The sequence below is a fragment of the Mirounga angustirostris genome, unplaced genomic scaffold, assembly GCF_029215605.1.
Source record: "Mirounga angustirostris isolate CCGP_5_RB_7025 unplaced genomic scaffold, mMirAng1.0.hap1 SCAF_4, whole genome shotgun sequence".
In the NCBI taxonomy this organism is placed as follows: Eukaryota; Metazoa; Chordata; class Mammalia; order Carnivora; family Phocidae; genus Mirounga; species Mirounga angustirostris.
The window spans coordinates 137,064,571-137,088,697 of record NW_026991712.1 but is presented as its reverse complement, the minus strand read 5'-3'; the positions used below and the strand labels follow the sequence as shown (position 1 = coordinate 137,088,697).

Sequence of the window (24,127 nt, the reverse complement as noted above, 5' to 3'; positions counted from 1 at the left end):
TCCTTGCTCAACAGGGAGCCTGCTTTTTCCCTCTGCCTGCCACTCCCCCTGCTTGTGCACTCTGTCTCTCTCTCTGACAAATAAATAAATAAAATCTTAAAAAAAAAAAAAGGAACAGAAATTTTAAATTTTGATGAAGTTTAATTAATCAATTTTTTTGATGGATCATACTTTTGGTATCATCTTAGAAGTCTTTGCCTAACCTAAAGCTATAGGATTTTTCTTCTATGTTTTCTTCTAGAAGTTTTATACTTTTAAGTTTTAGATTTGGGTCTGGTCCATATGAGTTAATTTTTTGTGTAGGGAATGAGTTATGAATCGAGATTATTATTTTTTTTTGCATATGGATATCCAATTGTTCTAGCACCGTCTGTGGAAAGGCTATCTTTCTCCTTGAATTGCCTTTGCGTATTTATAAAAAAATAAATCAACATATGTGTGAATCTTTTTCTGGACTCTACAATCTGTTCCATTGATTTTTTATGACTACCATTTCTCCAGTACCATACTGTCTTGACTAATATAACTCTATTTATAATAAGCCTGAAAATCAGATAGTATGTTAGGTTTCACTTAAAAAAAAATCATGCTGGAATTTTGATTGGAATTGTATTGAACCTGTAGATCAGTTTGGGTAGAACTGACATCTAAACAATATTGAGTCTTCTGATCTATGAACATGGTTTGTCTCTCCATTTACTTAGGTCCTCTTTGATATCTTTCACCAGTATTTTGTTTTCAGCCTATAAAACTAGCATGTATTAGATTTACCCCCAAGTATTTTGTGGGGTTTTTTTTTGTGTGCTTTTAATTCTTTTAAATTTCAGTTTCCAATTGTTCATTGCTAGTATATGGAAATAGGATTTTTTATAAAAATCTGACTTCTATGAATTTGGGATGTCTCTAAGACCACACTCAGATTTAATAATTCACTAGAAGGACTCACAGAATTCAGCAATGTTGTCACAGTTGTGGTTTTTTACAGCCAAAGGATACAGATTAATTTTAGCAGTGGAACAAGGTTCTTAAGGTAGGGATCAGGAGAGGTGACATGCAGAGCTTCAAGTTGTCCTCTCCCAGTGGAGTCGAGTTGTGTGGACAGCATTCATTTTTTTCCAGCCACAGTATGTTACAATATGCAGAGTATTGCCCGTCAGGGAAGCTCACCCAAGCCTGGGCGTCTGGAGTTTTTACCGAGGATTGGCCAGGCAGACACAGCTTATCACCTGTGGGGCTGACATCAGTCTCCAGCCCTTCCAAAGGTGGGGCTGATTCCATGTGGCTCAAGGCCCCCCTCATAGATCACATTGTTAACCTAGACCACATGGTGTGGCAGAAGGCCCTCACCCTCAGAAGACACCCATCTTGAATAGACCTTTTGTCAGCTGTATGCCATAGCCACCAGCAAAACAACCAGACAGGGAAGTAGGCGCCCCCATACCCATGAAGTTCCCTCTTCCAGACTGCCCTGGCTAACCTAGATAACGGACTGTGGGATTCTCCTGTCCAGCATCCTAATTCCTGCTCTTCTGCTTTAATTTAGCCAATGAACCCATGACACATTGGACATCCTAGCCTCAGACCCCGGAGGCAGAGCCACGCTGGAGCCTGTATTCCTCCTAACGAGCCCCGCAGACGTTTCCCTCACTGGGGCCAATGCTGTAGTGAGACCAGCCTTGGTGGTTCTTATGATCGCAAGACACACATCAGCAAAAACCTTCGGGGAGCTTTGAGGAACAAGATTCAGTACCCACAAGTCCTGGAGGGTACACAGCATGCCTGAAGGCCAAACAGGAAGATGGTGGGTAAGGAAAGAGAGCACGGATCTGAAGCTCTGCTTTCAACTTTGGACTCCTCAAAAACTTAACAATTAATTAAGTAGTTAAGTAGCCCACTGTTGACCAGAAGCCTTACTGATAACAAAAAGAGTCAATGAACACATGTTCTTTATGTTATATATAACATATACTGTATTCTTACAGTAAGGTAACAAAAATTCAACTGAGTAAATTTTAAAGATCTAGTTGGCTTTATTAATCAATTCATGAATTGGGCATTATCCCATCTAGCAAGTAGAGGGGGGTTCCAAAGGGCTACAGAAAAGAAGTTTTTAAAGTAGAAGAGTGGAAAAAAGGAAATAATTAGCAACAATCCACTGTTTTTTCGGCAAGGTTGCCCTCCTAAGAGGCATGGAATATCGGTAAATTTCCTAGTGCTCATCAGGAAATTCCTATGTTGACGGGTTAAAGGTTGAAACTGCAGTGAGGGTAGGGACCAAGTTAGTCTTGGTTTACTGACTTGAAGTCTTAACCTAAGTGGCATCAGTTTGGGCCTGTGGTTTGCTTCTTAGCAGTAAGCTAGAGAAAGGAAAATGTTATTAAGAAAATCCCCTAAGGGGGGCGCCTGGGTGGCTCAGTCGTTAAGCGTCTCCCTTCGGCTCAGGTCATGATCCCAGGGTCCTGGGATCGAGTCCCACATCGGGCTCCCTGCTCTGCGGGAAGCCTGGTTCTCCCTCTCCCACTCCCCCTGCTTGTGTTCCTGCTCTCGCTATGTCTCTCTGTCAAAAAAATAAATAAAATCTTAAAAAAAAAAAAAAAGAAGATCCCCTAAGGAAGAGAAAATACATTTACAATACTGTACCATATTTATCAAAAATAATCCATGTGTAAGTGGATCTGAGTGGTTCAAAACCATGTTGTTCAAGGGTCAACTGTACCTTCATTTATTCCTTCTTGAATGTTCTTCCTTTCTATATGTAGATCCAAGTTTCTGGCCCATACTATTGTTTTATTTCTCTCTGAAGAGTGTAACATTTCTTTCAAAGCAGATCTTCTGCTGACAAAATCCCTTAGTTTTCTTTTCTTTTTTTTTTAAAGATTTTATTTATTTATTTGAGAGAGAGAGAATGAGAGAGAGCGCATGAGAGAAGGGAGGGTCAGAGGGAGAAGCAGACTCCCCGCCGAGCAGGGAGCCCGATGCGGGACTCGATATGGGACTCGATCCGGGGACTCCAGGATCATGACCTGAGCCGAAGGCAGTCGCTTAACCAACTGAGCCACCCAGGCGCCCTCCCTTAGTTTTCTTAATCAGATAAAATCTTTATGTCTCCTTCACTTTTGAAGGATAAAAGTGTATCTGTTTTGCTTGACACAGAATTCTAGGTTTGTGATTTTTTTTCTTTCAACACTTTAAATCTGTCACTCCGCTCTTTGTCTTGTTTATGTGGTTTTTGAAGAGAAGTCAATGTAATTCTTAGCCTTGGTCTTCTAAAGGTAAAGTGTTTTTCCTCTTCTATCTTCTTCCAAGATTTTCTCTTTGTCTTTGACTTTCTGCAGTTTGGATATGATATGCCTATGTTTAGATTTTTTGGTATTTATCATGCTTGGTATTCCCCAAGCTCCCTGGATCTTTGATCTCATAGCCAAGAAGAGGTTAGGAGGACATGATGACTAAATTTAACATGGTATTCTGGGTACAGTCTTGAGAACAGAAAAAGGGCCTTAGGTAAGAAATAAAGAAATATGAATAACATGGACTCTGGTTAATAATCATGTATTAATATTGGCTTACAGTTGTCACAAATGAGCTGTACTAATGTAAGATGTTAAATAACAGAAAATTTGGTCTGGGGTGTATGGAAACAATCTATATTATCTTACCAACCTTTCTGTGAATTTTTTTTTTTTTTATGTATAATACATCATTCGTTTTTTGATGTAGTGTTCGGTGATCCTTTCTGTGAATCTAAAACTTTTCTAAAATAAAAAAGCTTACCAAAATAGTGGATGGCATAGGAGGAGTAATAGTTTTGTTTTGCAACCTAGGAAAAAGAGTTGGAGCAAACTCACAGAGGACTAGGACCTATATTCCTCTCTGGTGTGGGAGGAAGGAGATGACATTGGATTGGGGAAGGGCTGAGCCAAATTGGGGTGTCCAGCTTGTTTCTGCTCGGCTGTCTCCTGGCTCCTCCTGGGAAGAGCAATAGCTCCACAGAGCCATGTGTACTAGAGGGTGAGATTTGGCAATTCCTTGGTGCATAGGGTGGTGGTGTGCAAACTCAGATGCCCATAGCATCCAGTTAGGTGGTCCAGATGACTAAAGCAAGTTGAATGTAAGAACTGTGGGAGGGCTGGGAACTGTAGCAAATAGGAGAGACAAGCCTTACATGAGAGATCGGCTACTACTCAGTGCTGGCTGATTTTTGCTATGCAGGAAGATAAGCTCAGATGCCTTCTTTTCTGATATTTCAAAAGAAGCTGGAGATCCAGATTTTAAAAAAATTACATGGAATAGTTTGCTTTTTTTTGAATAGTCCACCTTTTTAAACATTGGTGACTATTTTAGAAAGTTTTTGTTAAATATCATGCACACCCAAACTGTGCTGAAGGAAATACTTCTGTGGACCCCACACTGCCAGTTTGCAACTATTCTCTATAAACCTGAGCTCTGATGAGCCATGTGGACCAATATCTGGGGGAGCCAGAACTTTGTCTGTAAAGTCTGTGACTCCCAAGGTCAGTCTAGGGGAGTAAATGTGTGATCTCCTCCTTGAAAGTTTTGGACGATGAAGAGAATAGCTGTATGGCATCTCTGGCAAGTGGCATGAGCAAAAGCCAGAGTTAGAACATCACAGGGTGTGTTGAGGGGACTGGATGATTAGAGTGAAGATTCATAAAGAGGGGAAGTTAACTGGGCTAGAAAGTTGGGTTGGAGCTAGATTATGGCGGTCCTGGGCATTTGGACTTTATGCTGTTGGCAACACGTGACTGATCTCCAGCTTCTCTGGAAAGAGCACAAGGCAGAAATCAGGAGCTATGATGAGAAATTGGACATTAACCCCTGGATTTTCCAGCCAGAAAGAGCAAGGCTGAGTAAATAAATGTACTGAGTGTAGTTAGAAAAATTGGATTCAGGTGAAAGAGACCATTAATAACAACCAGCCAAAGAGTGTTTATGCATATGCCCTTGTGTGATTATTTGATACATATATAACCTTTGTAACTGGGCTAGGCTGGCCTGTCTGGGCCCATCAGAACAGTTCCCACAGGCACCCCAGCTTAATACCAATAAGGAAGATTAGATTCATCCTCATTCTCTTTCCTCTCTTAGTGTCTCTTGACCACCCCCCCACCCCCCAGGGATGATTGCACTGATCCAGAGCTGCTGAAATGGGGAAAGAAACCTATGCCTGACCTGTGCACACAGCACACAGCAGTGATATTTGATGTGAGATTAGGTCAGAGTCAGCTAGGAAGCCTTCTTAGGTATGGTCACAGCCAACAAAATGAAAAAGGTTTATCTGGGGTGGGGGGGTAGTTTTTCCCTCTCTGCCTGGCTGTCCTTTCTCACCCTCCCTTAGGCATCCTTTCCTCCCATAAAATCTAGTCCATAATTTCTGTTTGAAACTCCTCAAATTCTACTAGACCACTAGATGAGCACATTCCACTCTCAACAATAGCATTATATTTCAAACTCTTATTGTTCTAATCCTGGCATTTTAATAGCCCACAGGAGGCTGAAATAACTACCCCCACCTCACCACCATCACCAAGGAGATCAAATATCATTTCTAGAATTTATTATAAGCCCCTTGTGGTGAACGTAGGACCCAGAGGCCAAGACATATTTTAAGTAGGATATTCCTAATGTTTGGCTGGTCCTTTTTTTTTTTTTTTAAGAATTTTTTGTTTATTCATTTGAGACAGAGAGAGGAGAGGCAGAGGAAGAGGGAGAAGTAGACTCGCTGCTGAGCAGGGAGCCCGATACGGGGCTCCATCCCAGGACCTGGAGATCATGACCTGAGCCAACGGCAGACACTTAACCATCTGAGCCACCCAGGCACCCCTGGCCGGTCCTTTCTAACAATGTATTAAAGTTGGTGTTTTTGTTACTTCCATCCATTGGTTCTAGTTCTGTTCAGTGAGGTAAATCAGAACAGCTCTAATCTCATTTCCATTGTAATGAAAGAGCATTTATTAATAACAGAAACTATGAGGAATCTTGAAAAAGTTGTTAAATAGTGTAAGTTGCTAGTGGGATCCTGTCCAATCCCTGCTCCCTTCCCAACAAAACAAACAGAGGGAAATTTCTCTTCCCTCAGAGGGAAAGTTGTTTATGACTTTGCCATTAAGATTTATAATGAAAACTTTTTTATGTGTATATGGTAAGAATGAAACTTTATGTGAAAACTTAAATAATGAACATTCTTGATATCCAAATGGGTGTTTTGTTTTTTTTTTTTTCTATCCAAGCAATAGCATGGGGAATGTCTTACCCTTATTTCAAATTTGCCCGAAATTTTTTTGTAATAATTAAGTAATTTTCAACATTTATCAAGGACTATTTGAAGTCAAGCATGGTGAATAAAGTGAATGTTTGAGACACCTGGTAAACCTTTTGGGGGTGATAAACAGGGCAGGAGTAATAGTAGGGACAGCCTTCATTAATGAGGTTCAAAAACAACTTGAGAAGTCAATTCACACAGGGGAACTCTAAAGGTGTTCTTGTAAGTGGCAATAAAGAAAGACAACACTAATGATGACTGGTAATCAAGTAATGCTGGATTAAAGAGTTACTTATTTTATAATCAAACTTCCTTTGCTCATATAAAAGTTTCTATTTATTTGTTGTTTCTTTGCCTCTGTGCAAAGAAAATCATACGAAAGGAAGGATCCATTCATTTGCTTAATGACTGCTAGTTGAGCACCTTTTTTATGCCAGGCACTAAGGGTAAGATGAACAACACTGTGGGTTGGTCCCTGCTCTCATGGATCTGTGGTAAGAGTGGGATTTAAGATCAGGGAATGGAAAAACAAAAAGCAAATCTTTGGGGCAAGCCAATTGGAAACCACTGCTATTGGTTAAATACGCCCACATTTTGAGTTAAATTTTTGCTTTTCCGCCAAACCATTATCCTGACAACATTATAGTCCTAGGAAGTATTAGGGAATGCAGTCATGAAACTGTGGCAGGTCTTGTGCCTTTATGTTTACATTGCTTGTGACCTTTGTGCATGAATGTTTTTGCCCACGTGGCCAGTCAGAAAATGATCTTGTTGACCTGTTTTTTTCCAGAAGACCTTTGACCAAATCTTTGATGAACAGACAGAAAATCATGTTTTCAAAAAGGATCTACCTACAAACAAAATTCTATAGTGGCATAATTTTTAAGTAAGAAATTGTACCAAAGTTGAAAAAAAAAAAGCAGTAGTGAGGGACCGAGTTAAACTTTTAACTTTTAGAGACTTACCATAGTGAGAATTTGACACTGAGTTGTTTTTCTTTGATTTGATGCCATAAAAAATTAGAATATACTCATTCATTCAACAAATATTTATTGAGCACCTACCACATGCCAAACACTGTTCTAAATGTTGAGACACAATAGAAAACAAGATAGAACTGGTTATCTTACAGTTTAATATACAACTACAAATTTTGAGGAGATACAGAAGAAAAATGGAAGAGAATACAGAGACCTAATGCAGGGTAGACAGGGAAGGTTTTCTGAGGAAGAGGTACCTTTAAATGAGACCTTGGATCTGGTCAAGAGTGAGGGGAAGAGATTTCCAAGCAGGAGGAGCTGCGTGTGGAACAGAGTAAATTGTGACTTTAATAAATTTCATATTGTGAAAATTTCGCAAAGTTCAGAATAGAAATTCAGTATCCCGTGATATTAGAAAATCTCATCACTCTACTCTAGACTGGCCAGAGATGTGTCAGGAAGAAAAACTTCAAAGAGGCGGATTTCATTTTTCTGGCTCGTAAACAAAATGCCCCAAAACACTTTCCCCATGCTTGAGGTCAGCTTATAATTACTCTTTTTCATCATCCCAGATACATTTCCAGACTTTAGTAATGTAGTAAAGCTTTTTGTCCTGCCTTTGTAAATAAATATGCTGCAGTGAAATCTGGTTTAAAAGGTGACACAAAGAGCAACCCAGGTCTTCAAAACATCGTGTAAATTTAAGGTACTGCCAAACCTTCATTAAAAAGAAAAAGAATAAAATCAGTTCACCAATGGCATGGTAGTGTGAGGTAGTAAAAGGAAGCAACTCAGACCAGACGCTGTAATTCATTAACAGGGCTGTCATTTGGGAGAAGGGGTGAAGGGTGCAGTGGCCAAGAGGTTAACATGCAGTCATACATTCTTTTCTTTTCTGTTGTCTCCTGTTCAACTGACTCTGTTATTGAGGACCATTTAGCTATGGCTATAAGTAAAACATATATATGTGTGTGTATGTTTTATAACATAGATGTATATATGTTATATATATACTTAACAATATGAAGAGTACCTGCCAATCTGGGATTACCAATAGGCCTTTACTTTGATAGACTTTTGGAAACGGGGTGTCCCTGAGCCCACTGCAGAATGGGGAAGGTGCTGAGGTGTCTCCATTTACTCTCATACACTGCTGAAGGTCAGGGGTCCCACAGTGGGTTGGTCAGCACATTTTGTAGATGGAAGAAAGCACATATGTTCTTATTCAGAATCTCAACTTTTAAAGGGACCTCGGAGAACATTTAATCTAAAAACTCATCTAATGTAGTGCAGTATTTCCTTAAAGTATATGTATAAATTGACTACGTGCCCTCAGTTCACTCTTTTTTCGAGGTAGCTAATTCTCTTTCTGACAGTGGCCATTTTTAAAGTTTCTTCCTAATGTCAAGGTAAAGTCCATTTTCCTTAACTTCCATGAGGAGCAGTAATAATACCATCTCTTGGGCACGTCCCCATACCAATGCCGTGCAGAGGGGCTTCCCATGCCTTGTTTCTAGTGCTCCCAGCACCAGTGGCAGGAAGGATCATCCTGGGCATTTTACATATAGGGAAATTGGTTCAAGGTCACACAGGTGAGAGAGGTGGATCAGTCTAGCTGAATCCAGAGCCTAGGCCCGTTCCTCAACACCATGCATAATTCTTGTTTCAAGTTTGTGTATTTGAAGGCATCTCTTAAATTCTTCTCAGTTCCCTCATTCCTTTCTCCTGTGCTGCGTACTTACCATTGCTCTCAGGACACACTGTGACTATATCTTTATAAAGGGTATATGTAGATGAATATAAAAGTTATGCATCCCCAGAAAACTGCACAGAGTACTGCAGTTGAGATGTGAGTATTGCCGAGAGTTCCTTGAGTCTTTTATTAATGGCATTTATTTTTAAACAGTAACAGTAGCATATTAATAAGACATGGATTTAGGTAGGTTTAACCCCTGGTTTTAACATTGACAAGCTGTTAGACTCTGGGCATTTTACTTCTCAGATTATTAGTTTTTTCATCTATAACAAGGGGATGATGATGATGATGTTACTTACTTTTTAGAATTGTTATGAGAATTGACGTAATACATGTAAAAATCTTAGCATGATGCCCAGCACTATGTTCAATAAACAGTAAATATTATTATTTCTTGATTTGCAGTAAACCAACATCCCTATGACTGTTGTCAAGCTAGGCTTCTCCTGTACCACATTTGTAAATTTGAATCTTAGATATAAATATGAAAAATTAAAAAAAATCTATATTGAATTTCATCATGGTTAAATTCTGGCCAGTAGTTCCAGCTTGAATGTCATTTGATAAATTAGTAATGCTTTCCAGTTTTGTGTTGCCTGAAAATTGGTAAACATATTTTCAGCATTTCATGCAAGTTGTGGCCAGAAGTGATTGCACAGTGAAGTTTATGTTCCCATTTAGTTAACTTATACCGTCTGTTTGCTCCCATTTACTTGCTTCCACTGTTCTCAGGATTTAGTACATGTTCAATAGTGACATGTAGGATTTTCCCCGTGCTTTTGTATCATACACTTGTTATATCCCCTAGTGATCCCTTGAGTTTTAAGCTGCCTCTGACCTATGGTTCTGTAGATCTCCTGATATTGACATAGCTGAATCTATTAACTAACTTCTAGAGTGGAAACCAGACACCTGGGGTTCGCCTAGCCTTTTCATCCATGCACTTTAAGCTCTCTGTGGCTCTGTTTTTATACTTGTAAACCTGAGCAAATATTTGTCCTTTCCTTCCTTTCAGTGCCATGGTGAAGATGAAATAAATAATTATAAAAGAACATTGCGTTCTTCAAAAAATGGCAGCATACCATTTACAGATAAATTCCTCATCCAGTCACTATTAAAATAGCTAAACAACTAAGTGTTAGCAAGAGAAGTCCCTGAGCAGCAAGGTAGTGAAGATGACGCCAAGCCTGTTTGTCATCCGCATTTTACTCAGAGACTCAGACTCATTTAAAGCTTCATTACATACTTATATCTGACAGGCTTGGCTCCTTCATTTCCTAGTCCATAGGCAAGTAGAGGTAGGTAAATTGAAAATAGCTAGGTGGGTAAATTGAAAGTACCAAAGTAGACAAATTGAAGGTAGCAAGAAACAGATAATCATTTTCAAAAGAAAAAGAGAGGGGCGCCTGGGTGTCTCAGTTGGTTAAACATCTGCCTTCGGCTAGGTCATGATCCCGGGGTCCTGGGATCGAGCCCCGCATCGGGCTCCCTGCCCACGGGAAGCCTGCTTCTCCCTCTCCCACTCCCCCTGCTTGTGTTTCCTCTCTCACTGTGTCTCTGTCAAATAAATAAATCTTTTAAAAAAAGAAAAGAAAAGAAACTTGAAAAGTAGAGAGATCTGAGACCATTAAGTACAGGGGAAAAGCAGCCTTGAACAGCTGAGTAGGTTCCAAGAACATCACTGGATTATAATCTAGTACTGTCATTGATGTTCGAAACGATCACTAATTTTTGTGTGGTACCTCTGTTTTTTCATGTGTCCAGCCCTCCTTCTGCTCTCTTTTGGAAGCAGCACTGTGATTGTGCTTTGGAAAAGTACCTTTCCCAGGTTGTACCCTGCTTCAGAGGAACCATCACTCGTGGTGCCCTCTCTTCTCCTGGGCAAGGTTAATAGAGCATCTGGTCTGAGCAGATCAGTTGCTTTCGGGCGGGAGTTTGGATGCCGAGCAGAGTGACTCACAGCTGTTGGGGCTGCTTCATCCTGGGATCTCAAATAGATACTTTATTCTTCCCTTCCACACAGACCCTTTGGAACTGCATGGTCCCTGACCTTTTCAAGATTGGATATCCAATTTTCCTTTAATTTGGGGACTACTCTGAAACATTCCAATAAAATACTTAGCTTAGGGCATCTGGGTGACTCAGTTAAGTATCTGACTCTAGAGTTTGGCTCAGGTCATGATCTCAGAGTCATGAGATCAACCCCCCCTGCCCCCATCCTCCTCAGCACGTCAGGCTCAGCGCTCAGTGTGGGGCCTGCTTGAGATTCTCTCTCTCCCTCTCCCTCTGCCCCTCCTCAACCCCGCACGAGCGAGTGCACACTCAAGCTCACTCTCCCTCTTTCAAAAAAGAAAAAACAAAAACCAAAACCAAACATTTAGCTTAAGTTAGCCAAAGTTACTTTTAGGCTGCTCAGTTTGTGATCTGGAACCAGCACAGATTCATTAAAGAAAAGGCTCAATTTTGTTCTATATGTAGTGTTTAAAAAGCCAAACAAATACCATAAAAAGGTATTTGTAATAAGCATTTAAAATGTTTCCATCCAACTTTGTTAAAATACATTTTAAAAACTTTAGCATTAAATGGCCATTTTCATTCTAAAGAACTTTCTAATTTCCTAACTCCACCAGATAAATGAGTTGTGATTGCGTACAAATCCAAGAATTATTGCACTGTAGTTTTATGCTTGAATGTGTCTTGCTTAACTCTGTCTCAGCATGGCTCTGGTTAGCTCCTTGTTAAAATGATGACTGATGTCATAAAAATGGCCTGAGGTTCCATTTAAAAAGGAAAACTTTCAGTTGTAGTCCAAATACTTTGAACATTCAACAAATATCTACAGCTATATTCTGGGATAAAGCAGTGAGCAAGGTGGACGCGGACCCAGCGCTCATGGAGCTACGGAATGAAAGGAACAGTGGCCTTTGCTTGGTATAAGCTCATTGCCCATAACTCTGGCCAGGTATTTCTCCTGCCTACAAAATCTAATATCTGACCTTTATCTACATCCTTTACCTATCTTTTCCCATATATCCCATTCCTTTTTCAAGGTCCATATCAAATACCTTGTTCCCTGTTAAGCCTCTCACAATAATAACAGTGATGACAGCTAAATATTTATTGTGCCAACCTCTTCACTTGGACTACATTACATATTTCGCACAGTGCACTGTGAGGTATTTGTGTATGACTCCTTAGTAATCTAACTGATAGGATTTCAGGAAGATTTATATATATGTAAAACTTAAAATATTGAATTCAGTATGCTCAGATTATCAGTCTCTTTTGACCATAGAATCTAAAGTATAAGGTGGGAAGGAAACAATTTTATATCTGTTGTGCATTAGAATTGCCTGGGAGAGTTTTTTTTTTTTTTAAATAGAGATGCCTAAGTACATCATTCTCAAAAATTCCAATTAATTAAAAACACACAAGCACACACATATAGAACACAGCACAAACAATAACTCCAACTCCTACTTTCTTAAGGTAATCACAAATACACAGTTTATGTGTTTCCATTTGGTCTTTCTATTTTATAGCTCTAAAATTTTAAACATTATATGGAGTTAAACATGGCCTTATTATTGAGATCTTCCCTGACCACCTTATTTAAGACTACAACCTACATCCATTCCCTTCCCTATTATACGTAGATTTTCTCTGTAGAGTTTCTGACCTTCTACTTATTAATGACATTTTAATTCATTTATTTTTCTCCCCCAGAGTAACCTATCTTCCCCCACCTCCTACCCCCTAGAATGCCAACTCCAAAAGGGCAGAACGTTTTATCTGCTTTGTTCACTACAGTATCTACAGCCCTAGAAGAGTGCCTGGCACAGAGAGGATGTGGAAAATGAATGAATGAATGAAATTGGCAAAGTGCCCTTCAGAAATGCTATACTGTTTCTACTCCTACAGAAGTAAGGCATTGTCTGTGTCAGAGAAGTATTTTTGATGGGTAGGACTTTAAGGCACTAGTTGAATGCTTCCTAGGATCTCTGCGGAGGGCACTGGGAGTCAAGAGCCTTGCAGGCGCCTGAGTGGCTCAGTTGGTTAAGCAACTGCCTTTGGCTTAGGTCATGATCCCAGGGTCCTTGGATCGAGCCACACATCGGGCTCCCTGCTCAGTGGGGAGTCTGCTTCTCCCTCGCCCTCTGCCCCTCCCTCACCCCCCGCTCATGCTCTCTCTCTCTCTCAAATAAATAAATAAAATCTTAAAAAAAAAAAAAAGCCTTGTGACACTAAAACAAAGCATGGTGCCTGGGACCACTAGGCCAATAGCAGATGTCATACACAAGGAAGATGCCTGCTGAAGATACCACCTGCCCTCAAACAGGTTCAACAGGAATATTTTTAAAAACATGTGCAGCTATTGGTTTCAGGGCTTGAGCACATAACTTGTTCACATTACAAACTTTGGGACTTGTTCAGGACTATGTCCCGGTTCCTTTGGTTCACATCTTTCTACCACCCAGATTGCCTAATTTTTGAACTTTTTATGAGCAGAGTACTGCTTTCAGTGTGATTTAGTCATTTCCCACAGCTCTCTATCCTTTAGAGTAGCTTTTAAAGTTACTTGGGCCATTTTGGGGAGAGGACACTGGATGACGATTTTTGTGCAATTAAATAAATGGAAGGCTTCTTGATATTATTAATGTTCACAATATGCAACCCAAACTCATATTATTCAACTGGAGATTGTTTGGAAGTCATTTTTTAATTACAGAATTTCCAAATCAGAAAGTATATCTGAAAATAGAAATTTGGAACTAAATACACATTAGAGTGTGAAGGACTTTTTTTTTAAAGATTTATTTCTTTATTTGAGAGACAGCATGGGAGGGTGCGGGGAAGGAGCAGAGGGAGAGGGACAAGCAGACTCCCCACTGAGTGGGGAGCCCATTGCAGGGCTCGATCCCAGGACCCTGAGATCATGAACTGAACTGCAAGTCAGATGCTTAACTGACTGAGCCACCCGGGCACTCGAGCATGAAGGGCTTTTTATAGAAAGTAAGAAGGGCAACAAAGTGTAGGGGGAAAGCGCCAGGGCCAAGACTCTGGAGATCTGGGTCCCATGGACTTCTCTGCCCATCATTAGCCCGGCTAGTCCCCTACTTATTTGGGAAATGGGACTGCTCATCCTAACTCTCAGGCTTTATGTGGAACTATAGATATGTGGATCACAATGAAAACTGTGATGTTTATTCAATTGAAAAAGGCTGCAGTAATTTTCTTAAATACTGGAGAATGATGGTAGGTTGGTAGAAAGAGGGATTTTGATGGTAGGTTGGTAGAAAGAGGGAATTTGAAAGACTCAAGCTTGTTTTCCCAAATCATTTTGCATGGAACTCTACCTCATTGACACGTTTAGTCTGCTTTTGGGGACGGCTAGCCTCAGTAGCTCAGTGGCTTATCCCCCATACACATTTATTTTCATGCTCACTGTCTGCAGTTCAACCCCAGTCCAGCTGGTCTAGGCTGGGCTCCACTGCGTACTTGGCATCAAGGTTGTAGTCACCAGGCTTGATTCCAAGCTACTAGTTGGGTTCAGATCTTCTCTATCAGTCCAGTACAAGTGGCTAACCAAGACAGGTTCTCACAGAAGTGTAAGAGAGAAATTGATCTTAGAACATCTAAGGCCTCTAATGTTCCATTGACCAGAGCAAGTCACATGTCCAACCCCAATGTCAATGGTGTTGGGTAGGATACTTCACCTATAGTGGGGGCAGAGGGAGTGACTGTTTGCTAAATATTAAATTTTAATATTTAATATTAAACTTTCACAGATGCTTTTTTAAAAAACATGGGAACATGCTTTAGAGAGCTTAGAAGTTTCTTAGACGTTCCCAATATATAATGACATATTTTTTTAAAAGATTTTATTTATTTATTTGACAGAGAGAGAGCACAAGCAGGGAGAGCAGCAGGCAGAGGGAGAAGCAGGCTCCCCACTGAGCAGGGAGCCCGATACGGGGCTCGATCCCAGGACCCTGGGATCAGGACCTGAGCCGAAGGCAGACACTTAATTGACTGAGCTACCTAGGTGCCCCTATAATGACATATTAAAGGTTGTGAGAACTCCTGTTCTAAATAAAATTGTTTGGTTTTGTTTAGCATAGTGATAACCAAATTTATGTGACCATAGTAATTTTTACCTATACTTCACAAATGGTTTATATTTCATGGAACTGGATTTTTACGGAATACATTTTGGTAATGCTATTCTCAAGTATGCAATTGAACAATTATCAAGTGTACCAGCTCTGGATCACATAGACCTTCCTTTGACTCTTGGTTCTGGAACTATTTTAAGTGTCTGGTAGAGTCATGATAGGTTCTGCACAAACCTGGTAAAAAAAAATACTTTGCCATCATGGTCCTAACTTTGGAATGTAAAAGATAAAGCCTCATCCTGGTAGAAGAAATTATAAATGTGTGATTTGTAAGATTATTTTCACCTCTTTTCATTCCCAAATATCTTTCACACCTATTTAATGATGCCTAGAATTCTGGTTCCAGGGGAAAAAAGGCTCTACATTATATAGTGAATGAGAAAACTTTGATTTAATAATGAAGCATCCTATTATGCAGTGAAATACAATGAGTCAATGAATCAACTGTTGGAGGATCCAGCTCGATTTGGAGAAGGGGAATAGCATGTTGGTAAGGAAAAAGACCTAGTGACTTGAACGGAGGGTGTTAGGGACTGAATGTTTATGTGCCCCTCCCCAAATTTATATGTTGAAAATCTGTGCCCCCAATATGATGCTATTGAGAGATGGGGCCTTTCAGATGTAATGAGGATTAGATGGGGTCACCAGGGTGGGATTCTCATGAATGGGATTGTTTCCTTACAAGAGTCACAAGAGAGCCTGCTTTCTCTGTCTGCTGTCGGCCATGTGAGGACACAAGTGGGCAGTTTGTAGCCCAGAAGAGGGCCCTCGCCAGAATTTGTGCTGGCACCTGATCTCATGCCTCCAGCCTCCAGAACTGTGAGAAATAAATACCTGTTGTTCATAAGTCACCCAGGCTGTGGTATTCTGTTTTAGCACCCTGAGCTAAGACAGAGGGAAAGACAACTCTGAGAGAGGAAGCAAGAAAGAGGAAAAAAGAAGGATGCACTGCAAAAACATACTTGGTCAGAGCCACCTGAGGACAAATAGAACTTTGTATTAAGGTCTTTGTCCCAGGCCCAGTTCTACTTTGTGCGATTTAAAGACCTATGTTTGTTTAATAGTAGCCTCCGATAAAGGACCTCTGTTCCCAGAGGACGCAGGAAGCAACATTGCTCTAGGTTCCCCAGAATCTCAGTCTGTCAGTGCAGGCAGGATTTGGAAGATTGTGTATCCCAGCACTACAATTTGACAAATGAGAAAATTAAGGCACAGAGAGGAAAGGAAAGCTTAAAATTTGTCATCCGGAAGAGATGGAAATGGACCTACGTCTCATAGCTCTCAGAACAAGACACACTTCACAGCAACTGCATTATTAAATAATAATAGTGATAATGATAATGCCTACCATTGGTGAAGCATTTATTATAGCCAGGGCTAGTACTAAGTACTTTATGTGGATCGTTTCTTTTATGGATCATAATGACCCAATGAGGCAGATATCCTCTTCATATGGGAGGAGACTGAAACCTGGAGGAGCTAATAAACTTTGCCTCCAGGGTTACCTCCAAGGAAGTGACAGAGACAGGACACATCAGAAAGTGATTTTCAAAGCAACACCTGGCACAGACCAAGTCTTCTTCCAGAAACATTCACTTGACAGAAGTGGGGCAATACTGCAGAGCTCTTCATTCATTCAGACAAACAGAAAATGGGTTTAAAGAACACGTTTCGGTGGAGCCTCCGCCCAGAAGCCGGCGATTCGCGGCCACGGTATGCCGGCCCGTGGCTTCTCCCTGCTTGGTGGCCGTGTGAGCCACATGCCGGGGCTTCCGGAGCAGCGGCTTGGGGACCAGCAGAGAGAAGAGGTTCCATCTTCCAGAGGTCGCCACTGTCTGCCTCCCCACTTGTCCCCATCCTCAGGCATCTTTTTAAATAATGTAGTTACACATTAGTTGTCCAGTTCTTCGTAGTGAATGTGGTTTAATCATCGTTCCTAGTGACTTGAAATTTGAGCCTTAGTGTTATTTGTATTGAAAATTATCTTTGAGTTTGATAAACTCTGTTTTAAATGAACAGATTTATTGTCGGTTTCAGAGCTACACAGAGCCTTCAAAGGAAAATGAAAAAGCATTTTTGATTACTTTTCATATTTTTGACTAGATACCTATATACTAGTGGAACATATAAGTACTTGTTTAATGAAGTATTTAATTGGAATTTCAAGAAATAATCTTTGGCAGAATTTGAAAATTACAAAATATTGAAGTATCATTTAAGCTTTCTCTCAGTTTTAAGATTTACAGTGAGATTTTTCTTACTTCCTCATGAGAAATTAGATCTTATTAATTGGAAGAAAATATATTTACTGTCAAAGAAATAAATAAGCCCTTGTATTTGTTGCAGCTTATTGTTTCTTGAAATGAATTATCTAAATAGCCAAAAAGTTAAAAATAAAAAAAATTATAGTGATTAAAAAAAAATAAAGGACACGTTTCTCCATCTTCCCTGTATCCACCACCCAGTGCAACCATCACCTTCTTCATGCCAGATAGACACTCAACTATAAATCCCCCAAAATAACTGGGGAGAAAGTGGAAGAAAATTGGCAGCATTCACTGCATTCTAAACAGGTAATTCCCAGGAATACGGTCCTGAAGGTTTGAGTTGAAAGGAAGAAACTTGGTCTCAGTGGGTACTTAATCAGTTCAGATGACAAAGAAACAAAAAAACAAAAAACAAAAAACAAAAAACAACTCAGGTGAGTGGACTACAATAACCACGTAGAGTGGAGGTAGGCCAGGCAGAGGGAAGTCGATCAGGAGCTAGATTTTGGAATGAGAGCAGTGTCGGTGAATCTGCCCGTCAGTTGCAAATGTGAGAAAAGTAGTCAACATCCATACCAAGGGACAGCAGGCAGGACCGAGAGGAAATCCACGCACCCTACCTACGGAACCTGGAGTTTGAATGGGTCTTGCCCTGTTCTAGAAGAAGTAGAGAAGAAAAAGTAAATTGAAGTGGTCCATTGGGTGGAAAAAGTACTGTGCAGCAAGAAAAGAAACAGTATTGAGAAGAATTGGGGGGAAGAGTACACATCTCAAAACAAGGGACTCTGGGATCCAGAAGAATATTTAAGAAATAGTTTGTCATCTTCAGAAAAGTACAAGAAGATACGGCATCTGTGCATGAGGAGCAGAAGACCCTCAGTCTGGTGAGCAGGGTGGAGGCAGAGGTGTTAAGGAGGGACTGCAATAAAGCAAAAATAAAATGGAAGTTGGATAAAAGACTCCAAATTTCTGGAAACAAACTAAAAAATAATATTGGGTGCCAAGTTAGACTTGTAATAAATGGTAGTTTAAAAAATGACAAAATACCAACAGGTGAATGATAAAGCATTTTGTATCAATTTGCTGGAAGTAGCCAAAGCAGAGGAAATTTATAAGTTTGAGTTGATTTTCTGAACAGAAAATAACAATACTGAAAAATAAATTAGCAAAGATTTTAACTTCACCTGGAAAAAGAAGAGTGAGCTAAAAGAAGGAAAAAAGCCACCAGCCAACAAAAAACAAGAAATAATATAATGTAAAGATAATACAAAACAGGGGCGCCTGGGTGGCTCAGTTGGTTAAGCGCCTGCCTTCGGCTTAGGCCATGATCCTGGAGTCCCAGGATTGAGTCCCGCATCAAGCTTCCTGCTCAGCAGGGAGCCTGCTTCTCCCTCTGACCCTCCCCCCTCTCATGCTCTCTCTATCTCATTCTCTCTCTCTTAAATAAATAAAATCTTAAAAAAATAAAAATAAATAAATAAAAGATAATACAAAACAGAAAAACAATAGAGAAAATTAATAATACCCAAATATGATACTTTGAATAATAATCATAATAATATTAACAAAAAGAGCTAATATTTAGCACTGACTGGCACTGTTTTAAGTGATTTATTTATGTTAGCTCATCTAATCCCCCTAACAGCCCTACATTGAGGTGTTACAATTTTTTTAATAAAATTTAAAAAAATTTTTTAAGAGCCACCCAGGTGCCCGAGGGTATTATAATTATCTCCATTTTACAAAAGAGGAAAATGAAACTATGAGAATTTAAGTCGCTTGTCGAAGTTATCCAACTAGTTAATGGCAGAACCAGGATCTGAACTAGGGGGCCTGGTTTACCTTTCAGAAGACAGAAGAACCTCCAGCAAGGCTGATAAGAAGAAAAGTAAAGAGATGAGTAGGCAAAATACACAATAAAAAGGGAGAGAGAAAATATTTTGAACAACGAGCTTCTATCTCAATAAATGTGTAAATCTTTGTATTCGTTTGCTAGGGCTGCTCTAACAAAATACCACAGACTGGCTGACTTACAGGACAGAAATTAATTTCCTCACAATTGTGGACAGTAGAAGTCTAAAATCAAGGTCTTTGCCAGTTTGGTTTCCCCTGGCCTCTGTCCTTGGCTTGCAGATGGCCTCCTTCTCTCTGTGTCCTCACATCGTGTTTTCTCTGTGAGAGCATGCTCTCTGTCAAATTTCTCTGTGGGGCAAAACTTCTTTCTGGAAGGACACCAGTCAGATTGGATTAAGGCCCACCCTAAGGCCTCGTTTTAACTTAATCACCTCTTTGAAGGCCCTTTCTCCCAATAGAGTCACATTCTGAGGTACTGGGTGTTAGAGACTCAACATATGAATTTTCTGGGAACACAGTTCAGCCCATAATAGCCTAGAAAAGTGGATTTTGGTGGCGCAGGGCAGGGTGGTGGTGGGAGGGAACTACCGGCCTAAGGTAAAATAGAAAATTAAATATATCAATAACAGTATGGTTATCAACCTTCCTCTTTTACTCCCCAACTCGTCAATGAATTGAAACCGTGTTGATTTACAGGTGAGCTCAACACATTTTCCAAGAAACAGAAAATCCCTATATTATGTAGTTTTTCCAGAAAGAAAAAGATAAAACAGTTGACCAACTTCTTTCATTCAGAAAGTAGATACCGTAAGTATAAAAAAAAATGATAGGCTTCATGTTAAAACACAGGTCCAAAAAAACCCAAACAGTATACTTAAAAAAAAAAAAAATCCAGCAATGTAAATAGGACATTGATATATCCTGATCAAGTTCAATCTATTTCAGAATATAAACATGCTTTAGCTTTGGAAAAGTCTGTTAATAAAATTCACAGCAATAGATTAGAAAAGAAAACAGATTTTATCATCTCAATATATGTAGGAAAAGCACTTGATAAAATTCAGTATCTATTCATATGCTGCTTTTATTTTTTATTTTTTAAAGTAATCTCTGTGCCCAATGTGGGACTCAAACTCATGATTCCAAGATCAAGAGTCACATGCTCTCCGGACTGAGCAAGCCAGGCACCCCCTCAATATCTGTTCATGATTGAGGAGAAAAACCTTGTATAAACTGGGAATAAAGGGAATTTCCATAACCTGAGAAAAGGTATCTCCGCAAACCTTACAGCAAACCATACTTAATGGTACAACTTTAACACATGATCTTTCAGGTATTTGTTAATGCTACAAACAAAGCAAAACTAACAAGAAAAGAATGGTATAAAAATTACAGCGAGGAAGTCACAGTTTTGAGGAATTATATGACTATTTATGTAGAATACCTACATAATCTAGAGATACATCACTAAAATTGATAAAAAAAGTTTAGATATGTTATTTATAAAATTTAATATACAAAAATCTATGGTATTTCTATGCAGCAGCAACAAAAATATAGCAAATAATTGAAATAGGGGTGCCTGGGTGGCTTAGTTCAGCATCTGATTCTTGGTTTCGGCAGGGGTCATGATCTCAGGGTCCTGAGATCGAGCCCTGCCTCGGGATCAGCGTGGAGTCTGCTTGTCCCTCTCCCTCCCCCCCCGCCCCTTCTCCCCCTGCTCCTGCTTTCTCTCTCTCAAATAAATAAATAAATAAATAAAATCTTTTAAGTAAAAGAAAATAGTCAAAATAAAAACGTACAATTCTATTTATAGTAGAAATTTTATATACATATATGCACAAACACCTGGAATAATCTAAAAAAATCTTTATGGAGAAAATTATAAAATTTATTAATGGTATTACAAATACCATAATTAACATTAGATAATAAGTAGACTATCTTGAATGTCTAGTCAAATGGAACAACATATTCAGTGGTATTAAAATAAAAATCTAAAAATGATTTGTGCTGTCCTTGAAAGCTTGACACAACAAAGCTTGAAAGCTGGTTTTAAAATTTATGTGGATCACTGAAGGCCTGAGAATGGCCAAAATAGTCCTGAAAAAGAAGAAGCAAATCTTATTATAACATTATATTAAGTAAGAAGTGGGTGATTGGTGCAAGAACTAAGGGACCAAGAGACCAATGGAACATAATAAATTTGATATATACCAGAAACCTGTGGAAAATGGAATGGTCAACAAATGGGTTGAAATTATTGGAAAAAATGGAATTGGATCTGTACTTCACAGTGACCATAAATATCGATTCCATATCTAGTAAAAATGTAAACGTGGAAGGCAAAGCTAAATAAAACTTTTAGAAGAAAGTATAAGAAAAGATCTGTGACTTGGAGAAAGAAAATATTATTTGAACAAGATCTAAAGAGCACAGACCACAAAGATTGATGAATGTAATTGCATTAAATAAGAACTTTCGTTCATGAGGAGACACCATAGAGACAGAGGAAGGAAAAGACTTGGAGAAGATAATATATATAAAAATCGTGTGTGTGTGTGTGTGTGAGAGTGTGTGTATCTGGCAAATAATTACATAATTAGTATTCAGAATATACAGTATTTGTACAAATCTGTAAGATAAAGACAAAACCATGAAAATACACTCAGATACGTTAACAATCTTAGAAATGCAAATTTTTAATTAACATATAATGCATTATTTGTTTCAGTGTACAGTTCTGTGATTCATCAGTCTTAAACAATTCACAGCGCTCACCATAGCACATACCCTCCCCAATGTCCATCACCCAGCTACCCCATCCCTCCCACCCCTCTCCACTCCAGCAACCCTCAGTTTGTTTCCCTAAGATTAAGAGTCTCTTATGGTTTGTCCCCTCTCTGGTTTCGTTAGAAATGCAAATTAAAAACACAGTGAGACACCATTTCAGACAGAAGCCTGATATTAAAGATGCTGGCAGAGAGAACATAATGGAAGTAGAGCTATATATAGTCAATAGTTAGAAACTACTTGGGTTTACATTCTTGATTTAAAACTACTTGGGCTGAATTTCCTGCTCTGTCACTCACTGTTTAACTTTGAAGGATTTGATTAACTCCTCTAAGTCTTCATTTTCTTATCTATTCAACACGGAGAGTAATGAGAAAACACATGTAAAGCCAGCAGCTCATTGCCTGGCACATACAAGGATACTCACCACATGTTCATTGTTCTGTAAATATTATAGCTAGTGTATGTTGAGTGCTCACCTTGGGCCAGGCACTGCACTGGGCTAAGTGCGTTGTTTGTATAATGATCTCTTTTAACCATATGCATTGTGATTATATGCGTTTTACAAATGAGAAAACAGGCATAAATAGAGACGAGGGAGTTGGGGCACAATCCTACATCTCATGGGCTCTGAAGTCTGCATATAAAATTCAGCTTCATTGTCCCCCACTGTTACCACAGAAAGCATATCTTAGGTAGATACAGATAATTTTCAAGGTCACTCACGTAAATCCTTTATTGCCATCACATGCAGACACACACAGAGGCTAGCCTATTTATTTCCCTTTCTGGTTAGAAGTTGTGTCATTTTTCAATATTGTTCTAAAAACAGATTAGTAACAATAGACCCTATAGTGCTCCTATTACCAATTTGTACAGTCAGCCTACATTACTTATAAAAATGTTCTTTTAGAGCCGCTGTGGGTCTCTGAACATTTCTGCAATGCCGTTTTACGGAGAGTGCATCGGAGAAGAATGAGGGTAGAGAATAACATAATGAAGCCTATTGGGAAGCCCTCTCTCTGAGCTAAACTGGAGGTTCAGATATGGTATTATGTTTCTGAACTCTGTTCTCTGAAGCTCCATTTTGGAGTCTTAGACTTAGAAGGGACTTTAGCAAATACCTCTGTTGCACTTTTTCTCCTCTGCCAGAATCACTGACGATATTCCTGATAGTTCTCCCACTTGCCATAGTTCCAGCAGGGAGATGTAATTCCCTGGGATTTTTCATTTCTAGACCCCACCAATGGTTAGATAGCACATTCTTCTATCTTCAGTTCTGTAACTTTCATTCTCTGATGAGGTCTGCCTTTTGGAGCAGAATAGAGTAAGTGTGTATTTTATACAAGACAAATTGTTGAAGTTTGATGACAGCAGTCAGGCTTCCTCTGATATGAGCCAATTGGGTCTCATTTTGTGCCCCATGACAACCACAGCATCTAGAACAGTGTGGGAAATAAAGTAGGTACTCATGAAATATCCTGATGAATGACTGAATGAGTTTTCTCTTTCCTACACTAGCAACTTCAGAGTCTTGAACAATTCTTCATGAGACAGGGCTTCCAAATTTCTCAGAGACTTAGTGATCCATCCATGAACATGATCTAGTTCTTTAATATCTTTCAGAAAGTGACTGTAACAAAATATTCTATTTCTTTGAATGTGAAACTTGAAATGTGACCATTAACTTCTCAAATGTGAGCTCCATGTGGTCAGGGACTACATATCATATGTAAACAGATAAATGAGTGGTTGAATGAATAAATACTTAAAAGGCTGCTCTAGGTGGTTACGGTGTTACATTTGATCCTGCCACGCTTGGCCACAACTGGTTGGAATAAAGGCAAATATCGGATTTATTTTTTTGTTTGTTTTGTTTTTATTGGGCCAATTAGATACCTCTCCTGGGAATGTGGAAACCCTGTTTCCCTGGAGAGGAGCTGGAAGGCCCAGCATTGAGGCTGAAGGTAGAGATGTGACTAGTCATAGCCTTATGGAGTAGAAGCAAGAAAAATAGT

The 24,127-nt window shown here is 39.4% G+C and overlaps 1 protein-coding gene across 8 annotated transcripts in view; it reads left to right on the top strand.

Moving 5' to 3' along the window:
- Positions 1-24,127, top strand: part of LEPROT (leptin receptor overlapping transcript) — an 80,882-nt gene that overhangs the window by 30,179 nt on the left and 26,576 nt on the right. For 5 of the 8 annotated variants that reach the window (XR_010410911.1, XR_010410909.1, XR_010410912.1 and 2 more), the window contains exon 4: positions 1,544-1,801. Coding sequence is in view for 1 of the 8 variants with exons in the window: in XM_064589013.1 (XP_064445083.1) it covers positions 1,544-1,558 (15 nt within the window). In the remaining 7 variants the exon portion in view is untranslated. Of the gene's footprint in view, positions 1-1,543; positions 6,447-24,127 lie in introns of those variants that run through there. The other 3 variants (XR_010410914.1, XR_010410908.1, XM_064589013.1) reach the window with 2 other exon arrangements.